Raw genomic sequence first — 10074 nt, 5'->3', positions numbered from 1 at the left:
CTTACGTACATAGTCTTGTGCATTAGTGTCTTCTTTGCCGACTGATTCCACTTTAGAAAGAAAGAGACAAAAACATAAACATTCATACTGTAACACTGAGAGAACATTGTTGTACATTAAAGAAATTATGCTGTGAACTTCTTTCATTCAGCGCATGCATGATCAAAATGTTCGTCACTTACTGAGGAATGTGAATGGCAGGTAGAAGAATAGCACACAGGCCAGCATCAGACATTTCTCTTTTTTCTTTTTTCTCTGTGCTTCAACCTATTTATCCCAAAAGATTATTTATTTATTTGTTTTTTGATATTATTATTATTATTATTATTATTATTATTATTATTATTATTATTAATATCATTATCATAATGAAAAAGGCCAGCACTAACAATAACATCAGTAGTTGTAGTCTATTGTAGTTGCAACACCATCACCAGCTGCATTAATAGATAGTAACAGTAGTAGAACAAGGCATTTTACTTCATTTTCAAGCGTCTTTGAGTTACAAGAAAAGCGCTATAGAAGTCTAATGTATCATTATTATTATTATTATTATTATTATTATTATTATTATTATTATTATTATTATTATTATTATTTTACCTGTGAGAAGAAATCGGCCTCTGCTGTCTGCTTAGACATCCGGCAGGTGTAAATGATGTGAGCCAGAGAGCGATTGTCTTTGAACCTCGAATCCTCTTCACCAACATCGGCGCCCCTCAGGTGGTTGGGACAGCAGGCTAGACAGCGGCTGCACATTGTTCCTGCTGTAGACGGTCCAAGTGGTGACTGAGTGCCTGAGCCAGTTTGTCCTCTTTGTGCTAACAGGGTGTGACAGTCAAACTATCTGGAGGCTGGCAGACGCAGAGCTGAGCAAACACCACATAATGCTTTTGTTATTCTGATTTAAATGAGCCAATGCACATTAATTCACCTTCAAACAGGAATAAAACACTTACAATCTACACATAAGTATTAAACATAAATGCATATATTATGTTTTCTCTTTTAATGTTTATCACAAGATATTTAAAAACAAAACTTTTTCGAGGAGGGAAAACAGTGAGGAGACATTCCAACTTATTTCATCTGTCTCCAAAGTTGAACTGATGTTTTACGGCTAGATATTCATATGGTATTTTGGGTAAGTTACTTATTTAAATTGTATATTTTATGTGACTTAATAAAAGAAATCGCTGTCATTTTCCCTTTTTTTGAAGGGTGGTGCCCCGAGGTGAATTTAATGTACGTTTAATTTACATGCAACTTTTAGATGTGAGTAGAAAGATCATTTAAATGTGTCCTCTTCTTGTTACAGCATCGTACAAAGTGCACATGTTGGGAGGAAGGATTCAGCATGAGAAACATTTGCTTAGTAATTAAAATGATGCTGAAAACCGGTCTGTATTCATACCTCCTTCCTGTGTGGATTTCAATCTTATTATCGTCAGTGTCTCCCTTAAAGGAATAATTCGTAAGGTTTCACATGAAAACATTTCTTTAGGCACGTAAAAATAAAAATAAAATAATACACCGCTAATAAAAACAACAACATTTGACTTCCTATGCATATACACAGAGTCATTTAAGAAAGACAGCGACAGGCCTGGCTCATGTTATATCACAGAACACTGAGGTCTTTGGTCAGGTCCCCCTTGGTTTTGTTATCTGGACCAAAAATAACCCCTTTTGGGTTTCCTGGCTTTGCACGTGTCACTGTTCTCTTAGCAACCACAGTTTGTCTCATAATATTCACTGGAGAATTGGCTGCACAAAACTAATAGCTAAAAACAACTCATTACTGGGAGACTGCTGGAGGTGGTGAGCAGCCAGTCCAGTGTTGTTGTTTGTAAAAGTGAATCAAGTTGCAGCTTGGAAGTTTGGGTTGGGCTTCAGAGGTAAAATTGATTTGACTTTTTTGTGATGTATAAATTGTTGATACCTTTGAATTAATAACACATGCACACACATGTTGGCAAACTACAGAAGTTTGAATATCTATAACAAAACATTACCATTTAAAAAGAGTTGTAGATTAGATTAATGGTAGATTAGATATATTTCAAACATGTACAAAATAAATAAATATAAATAAATATATAAAAGCAAAAAAACTAAACAAAGCAAACATATACAGAAGACTCCCAGCAAACAACATAATAAAGTGTTTCATGTCCGAAAAGGATTAGGAAGAAGTAAATACTTTTTATATTCAATCAATGAAATGAATGTTAAACATAACAATTACAACTTTCCGCCCCAGCGTTCACCATGCCCACCTTGATTAAATCAATAAAATAAAATAAAAATTAAGTATTCAAAACCAAACAAAAACAATTTAATCAGAATAAAACTCTCTTTTGGATACTATTAGGTAATAATTGATTGTTTCTACATGTACTCTGTACATTATTTCAACTATTTTAAAGTCAACCAAATCTTTAGATTTTAGTACTTTTAATTTGATTAAGTGTTTTGTTGATTATAAGTTGTATGTAGATACACACAGTAAAAACATTTGCCCCCATGCATCTGTTCTCTACATGCTTCCTGTAGACTGATGCCCACTGCTGGCCACAGATTTCTTTCTCAGCGGTGTGCTTTGACCCCACTGGTGCCTCTGGCATCTCCCGTCTCCTCCTTTAATCCCTCATGCTGGACGGGAGGCCAGGGAGACGCACACTAAGGAGAGAAAACAGTCACTGTTTTCCATCACGGGGCCCCTAATGATGCTCCCCTCAACCACTGACTGAGGAGAAAATGGCCACAGGGGTGACAGGGATGGGGGATAATATGTTGGATTGATGAAGCCTCAAACAACAGCATGCACTTTATAATTTGACTCCAAATTATGTAAATAAAACATGACAGGTGAGATCAATTTCAGATTTATTTTAACATGTTGTTGATGATTCGTGTTTCTCGTGTTTCAGTCATGTTGTTATCGCACATGTTCAGTCAATCCGGTTTTGCGATCATCTTGTTTTTGGCATTAAAGTGGTAATATTCTCCTTCCTGAGGTCTTTTGTGTTCAGCTGTAATGACATGGATGCCCTAAACAAGAGGACATATGAGAGAAACACATTAAAGCTGAACTCATATCAGTCACAAGTGATCATTTTGATGCAGACTGACCTAAGAGGCCTGGATTATGATTAGCTGGCAGGCTGGGGTAAAAGGTCAGGCAGGGGTCGGACCATCCCCAGGCGTCATTAAAAGAACATGGCTGCTCGTGGTACACGCTGCAGGAGACGTCCCCTCCTGGAAAACAACACAGCTTCTGTCCAGGTTCACTACTGCAATGGTCACTTGTTGTCATTAGTAGAATGACAAAATACATGCACGTGTGTGTTCCCAGCTGTAAGTAGGCATATTTTTCTATGCAATCTCCTATTCTAATGGTTGCGGTGATGGAGGAGTGGAGGTGTAAGCGGGCCTGTAATGAGAGGTGGATGTGAGGGGGAGGCAGGGAGTAGCAGAGAGCCTGCTGGCTGAGAGGACAGAAGCCTGGGGCGGTGAGGTGGATCTCCTGCTGCGGAGGTTGTTTCAGCCAGAGTAATGTTCACACCAACTTTACTCATCAATCTGCTGTGTGGTGTGGTACCACTGTAATCTCTGTGTCTGCTCTGCAATTACATCCATCTACACAACATGTTTAAGCTAGTGTGGAGTCTTACATTTTGTTTTTAGACACATTTCAGAGATGTTAAAGAGATAAGACATACTAATTACATTTTCTAATTTGATTCAGTAGTGTGTTCACACAAGTGTGATACATTATATCATACTCAAAGATGTCAGTATATAGAACAAAATTAGATTGATTTCTGAGTGTGATGCTCAGACACTCGTGTTTCTACAATAGAGTGTACGAAAGAAAAATGGTGGAAGAGCAGGAAAAGATTTAACCAAATTGTGAAGGATGTAAAGACAGCTTGGAAAATAAAATACAAAGTAGAACAAATTGTAGATGCAACAATGTGTTCATCATGTTAATGTTGAAGCTGGTAAAGGTGGAGCTCATTTAAATTAATTAAGGCTATATTCTTCATTTGCTTGATAAACTTTTATCTTAATCTTTAATATGACATCACAATTTATTTGATGATTTTATTTTGTGTGTGCAAAATAACTTGTAACAAAAGTTATCCAATAAATGTGATGGATTAAAAGGCACAAAATGTCCCTGTGCAATGTAAAGGAGTAAAAGTATAAAGTAGCAGGAAATGGAAATACTCACTACAGGTACCTCACAATTGTACTTAAATACAGTACTTGAGTAAATGTACTTAGTTACTTTCCACCACTGCTGATCACACTCACAGACGATTTTACCTTCTTTATGTTTGTGACTACATTTCCTGATTCCCAGAATCCCACTGATGGAATAGGTGGACTCAGAGGAATAGACTGTTCCCATAGCAACAGATGACACTGATGACACTGCAGGGTCAGAGGTCAACGTCAGGAAACATTTGAGACACACAGATAGGTCAAGATAGAGTAGACGGGACACAAAAACTTACCAACTTCACAAGACTCGGACTGGACTTTGTTTCTGATGATCCTGTAAAGACAGAGGGAACTTACTCAACACTCGTTTTAATTATCTGTGTTGTCAAACACACACACACACCCACACACACCCACACACACACACACACACACACACACACACACACACACACACACACACACACACACACACACACACACACAATCATCTATTACCTGTTGATGGAGCTGATGCTGGGCACGCTGTCATGGTCGCACACTTGCTCCAGCAGCAGCCTGTCTTGGATCTCCCAGGCGAAAATGGTCGGGTTGGTGTGTTTCAGATGCACGATCATTTGCACAACTCTGGGAGTGGCCACTTTGGGCTTAGAGCCTCCAATCACTCCCGGTCGGATGCTTCCTGTCTCATTGTACCTGAACTCACAATGTGGATATCTGTCAGCAAGGTAAACATTTTTACCTAAAGAGAAAGTTTAATAAATATAGATGCTGATGTGATCAATGTAAATATATAAGTTGGAATAAAGTGAAGTACACAGAGCACCGGTATAGATTCAAAGAACAGGAAAACCTTGAGATTAATTTATAATAAAAATAAATCATTTTTGAATAATGCATCCTGGGATGTACAGTATATGTAGCATATATTTAATAAATCTTGAGTTAATATATACTAATATAAGGCTACATGAAAATAAATATAATGCATTTGGACATGAGAGACAGTTTGTCCAAATGACCTATGAAACTTTTAAAATTTGGTTGGTGTGAACATGTTTTGTTTTGTGTTAAATAAGTAAAGGTTAGTTTTATTATTATTACAAGCCACAAATTGTTAGAATATGTACACGTAACTCAAAATCTGCTTCATAGATAACTCTGTCTATGAACTAATACAGCAATGAATAGGCTAAATAAATAACCAATCCAGAGTCCCTTTACCTGGTCAGTATTTTGCTGACACAGCCGTGACTGACGCGCAGGCGGCGGGAGATCTCACAGGGACGCACACCCTGTTGCGCGAGCTCCACGATGTGCTTTCTCACCACGTGCGGTAACGGGCGCCCGTTAATAAAGACACCACCGAGCTGGTTCACCCCTCCGTGCCCTGAGCACAGAGTGGATCGAAGGAACACCAATTAAATAGCATGGCAACATACTAACAATCAAACGTAAAGTCCAGTACATGCTAACATACTCCAGGCTACAGGTGGCATCCTTCAATACAGTTTAATTTAACAAGAAATATCGTTACTTACTGTGCGTAACCTGTCCAAAGCGTGCGTCCATCACAGATTGACTCGAGTCTTACTTAATTTATAGAGGCTGGTTGGTATAAAGTGTAGTTGGTTACATTTCCCACTCATTCAAACAGAAAACTAAAATAAGAAGTTTGTCCCGTATGTGTTTGTATGTGGTGCGGAGTGACAGCATTGTGCCTTCAGCACCTGAGCGGTGGACAGCTGCACAAGCCTATGATTGGGCGCACACGCACGGGTGCACGCGCTCCATTATCTTTTTGCCTTTTGTAGTGAAGGCAGTCAGTTCTTCAGGATTAGAAATACAGAAGTCAAACGCACCCCACAAGTCTAAAAAAATATACATTATTACATTTTTCCGTTAGTTAACTTTTCAATTATATACATTTTCTTTCCCAATTGTTTTAGACCAGGGGTATTCAACTAAAATTCTAAGAGGTCCAGTTAGAGAAGATTTCTGCAAGCAAAGGTCCGGAGCATCATAATGTCTAACTTGCGTTATGAATTAGTGTGATATATTTAAGCAATAGCTCATGACAGACCGTGGTATATGGTCATTACATCACAGTTAAGGGGTGTGGTTCAACATCACGGTCTGAAGTGAGCTATTGCTTTTATAAAACGGTTACCAAGTGTGGCAATATGAAAGAATATACACACTCCAATTTAAATAGTTTTTATTATTAAATAATGATGTTCAAAATAAAATAGTCCCTCCATTGCCTTCTGCACAAAACATAGTGCGAGGTGGTTGCTATGCAACAACACTTTGCGTCGGGCCGAACCACGCCCCTTAACTGTGATATAATGACCATATACCACGGCCTGTCGTGAGCTATTGCTTAAGTAGCCTAGTAGCTGTAACGTCTGCCCGTCATCAACAACTGACTGTCAAATCTAATAAAGAAAGTACAATTTAAAAACATAACATACATATTGTCACTTAACATTGAACTATACATATATATATAATACTGTAGATATGTATAATGTTCTTATTTGGCTGCATTTAAAAAAAATAATAAAATAGCTTTTGAAAAATTGTGCAAATTGAAAAATAAAGTGCTTAGTCTTAGAAAAAATAAATAAAGTGTAGCAGCAGCTTGAGTTTGCCTTTTTCTTTAACTGTTTCACATCTTGATTTAACAGTCTCAACCAATGTTAGAATAAATCAGTCTCAACACATCTTAACAATTGAACAGTTTAACCCAGGCTACCACATTCTGGGTTAAACTGTTCTCTGTGGCTGATGATGCTGACAGGTGGCCTATTTGCTTTATTTTGTCACAAATCAAAATCATATTGGGCTCTGAGTGCTTATTTTCTGCGTCTTCAGTTCAAACTTGAGTGGGTATCCATCCCTCCATCCATCCATCCATCGTCTACCGGGGTTGGGTCGCGGGGGCAGCAGCTCCAGTAAGGAACCCCAAACTTCCCTTCTCCGGGCCACATCCTCCAGCTCCGACTGGGGGATGTGGGGAGCCAGGCCAGTGAGGAGATATATTCTCTCCTCCGAGTCCTGGGTCTTCCCCGGGGTCTCCTCCCAGCTGGACATGCCTGGAACACCTCCCTAGGGAGGCGCCCAGGTGGCATCCTTACTAGATGCCCGAAACACCTCAGCTGGCTCCTTTCAACGTAAAGGAGCAGCGGCTCTACTCTGAGTCTCTCACGGATGGCTGAGCTTCTCACCCTATCTCTAAGGGAGACGCCAGCCACCCATCTGAGAAAACCCATTTTGGCCGCTTGTACCCGTGATCTCGTTCTTTCGGTCATGACCCAGTCTTCATGATCATAAGTGAGGGTAGGAACGAAGATCGACCGGTAGATTGAGAGCTTTGCCTTCTGGCTCAGCTCTCTTTTCGTCACAACGGTGCGGTAAAGTGACTGCAGTACCGCCCCCGCTGCTCTGATTCTACGGCCAATCTCTCGCTCCATCGTCCCCTCACTCGTGAACAAGACCCCTAGGTACTTGAACTCCTTCACTTGGGGTAAGGGCTCATTCCCTACCCGGAGTAGGCAATCCACCGGTTTCCTGCTGAGAGCCATGGCCTCAGATTTTGAGGTGCTGATCCTCATCCCAACCACTTCACACTCGGCTGCGAACCGATCCAGTGACTGTTGAAGGTCACAGACCGATGATGCCATAAGGACCACATCATCTGCAAAGAGCAGCGATGAGATCCTCAGGCCACCAAACTGCAACCCCTCTCCTCCATGACTATGCCTCGATATCCTGTCCGTGAAAATCACGAACAGGATTGGTGATAATCGCAGCCCTGGCGGAGGCCAACATTCACTGGGAACGAGTCCGACTTACTGCCGAGTATCCGGACACAACTCTTGCTTTGGGCGTACAGGGATTGGATGGCCCTCAGAAGTGACCCCCTCACCCCACACTCCCCCAGCACCTCCCACAGTATCACCCGGGGGACCCGGTCATACGCCTTCTCCAGATCCACAAAACACATGTAGACCGGATGGGCGTACTTCCAGGCCCCCTCCAGGATCCTTGCGAGAGTGAAGAGTTGGTTCGTTGTTCCACGACCAGGACGGAATCCGCATTGTTCCTCTTCAATCAAAGGTTCGACTACCGGCCGAACCCTCCTTTCCAATACCTTGGAGTAGACTTTACCAGGGAGGCTGAGAAGTGTGAAACCCCTGTAGTTGGCACACACTCTCTGGTCCCCCTTTTTAAATAGGGGAACCACCACCCCAGTCTACCACCCCCAAGGCACTGTCCCAGACTTCCACGCAATGTTGAAAAGTCGTGTCAACCAAGACAGCCCCTCAACACCCAAAGCCTTCAGCATTTCTGGACGGATCTCATCAACCCCTGCGGCTTTGCCACTGTGGAGTTGTGTGACTACCTCAGTGACTTCCGTCAGGGAAATTGACGATGATCCCCCATCAGCTTCCAGCTCTACCTCTACCATAGAGGGTGTGTTAGTCGGATTCAGGAGTTCCTCAAAGTGCTCCTTCCACCGCCCGATAACCTTCTCAGTCAAAATCAGCAGGGTCCCACCCTTGCTGTACACAGCTTGGATGGTTCCCCGCTTCCCCCTCCTGAGGTGCCGGATGATTTTCCAGAAGCACCTTGGTGCCGACCGAAAGTCCTTCTCTATAGCTTCTCCGAACTTCTCCCACACCCGCTGCTTTGCCTCTGGCACGGCAGAGGCTGCCGCCCTTCTAGGGCTTCGGTACCCTGCAACTGTTTCCGGAGTCCTCCCGGATAACATAACCCGGAAGGACTCCTTCTTCAGTCGGACGGCTTCCCTGAACACCGGGGTGCACCACGGTGTTCAAGGGTTACCGCCCCTTGAGGCACCTAAGAGCTCGAGACCACAGCTCATCACCGCAGCTTCAGCAATAGAGGTTTTGAATATCGCCCACTCAGGTTCAATGCCCCCAACCTCCACATGTCTGAAAAGCTCCGCCGGAGGTGTGAGTTGAAGATCTCCAGGACAGGGGCTTCCTCCAGACGTTTCCAGTTCACCCGCACTACCCGTTTGGGCTTACCAGGTCTGTCCAGAGTCTTCCCCCACCCCTTGATCCAACTCACCACCAGATGGTGATCAGTTGACAGCTCTGCCCCTCTCTTCACCATGCGGCCTCAGATCAGATGATACGATTACAAAATCGATTATTGACCTTTGGCCTAGGGTGCTCTGGTACCACGTAAACTTATGAGCATCCTTATGTTCGAACATGGTGTTTGTTATGGCCATTCCTTGACTAGCACAGAAGTCCAACAACAAACGACCGTTCGGGTTTAGATCAGGGAGGCCGTTCCAGAGCCAGCCTCTGCTGCCCGGGTCTGGTCCGTCGAGGTCCCTGACCATCACTGCCACCCGTGTGACAGCGCACCCGACCCCAGCGGTTTTTAGTGGTGGGCCCACAGGATGGATGGATGGGAGGCACCACGTAGCTTCTTCAGGGTGTGCCCGACCGTGCTCCGTGGCAAACCCGGCCACCAGGCGCTCGCTGTCGGGCCCTCCCTTTGGGCCTGACCCCAGACGGGGGCCCCGGGCTTCCTCCGGGCAGAGTCTCCCCTTTCCTTTCCGTTTTTTCATGAAGTCGTTTTGAACCTTTCTTAGTCTGGCCCGGGTCGGCGTCTGAGTCCGGACTCGGACCGCGGTCCGCCTGTTAGTGACCCCTGTTTTAGACCATCAGTCCAGACAGTAATCAATACACACTGAAATGTGCCAAAAGTTGAGTGGGCATTCCTATTGAAGCTCAGTAAGAAATGCTGTTTCAAAGTCTTCTTGCAGGAAATCAAATACTGATGAAAAAATTGACTACT

The 10074-nt window shown here is 42.9% G+C and overlaps 1 protein-coding gene across 1 annotated transcript; it reads right to left on the bottom strand.

Moving 5' to 3' along the window:
* Positions 1 to 3031: 3031 nt before the first annotated feature.
* Positions 3032 to 5805, bottom strand: LOC115015016 (paired box protein Pax-5-like). The gene is made up of 7 exons (XM_029442182.1): positions 5775 to 5805; positions 5458 to 5623; positions 4732 to 4929; positions 4527 to 4567; positions 4336 to 4443; positions 3136 to 3261; positions 3032 to 3054 (listed from the first exon to the last, which is right to left on the bottom strand). Exons 1-7 carry the CDS (start codon positions 5803 to 5805, stop codon positions 3032 to 3034), a joined length of 693 nt encoding a protein of 230 aa, XP_029298042.1.
* Between the last annotated feature and the right edge of the window lie 4269 nt (positions 5806 to 10074).

Source organism: Cottoperca gobio, chromosome 10, assembly GCF_900634415.1.
Source record: "Cottoperca gobio chromosome 10, fCotGob3.1, whole genome shotgun sequence".
Classification (NCBI taxonomy): domain Eukaryota; kingdom Metazoa; phylum Chordata; class Actinopteri; order Perciformes; family Bovichtidae; genus Cottoperca; species Cottoperca gobio.
The sequence above is the reverse complement of the archived record's forward strand: the minus strand, read 5'-3'. Positions and strand labels throughout refer to the sequence as shown.

Coding starts and splice junctions, on each gene's coding strand:
- LOC115015016 (XM_029442182.1), bottom strand. CDS start 5,805: ATGGACGCACGCTTTGGACAGGTTACGCACA. Junction 4,568..4,731: donor AGCATCAGCTCCATCAACAG/GTAATAGATGAT, acceptor CTGTCTTTACAG/GATCATCAGAAACAAAGTCC. Junction 4,444..4,526: donor GTCCGAGTCTTGTGAAGTTG/GTAAGTTTTTGT, acceptor CTGACCCTGCAG/TGTCATCAGTGTCATCTGTT.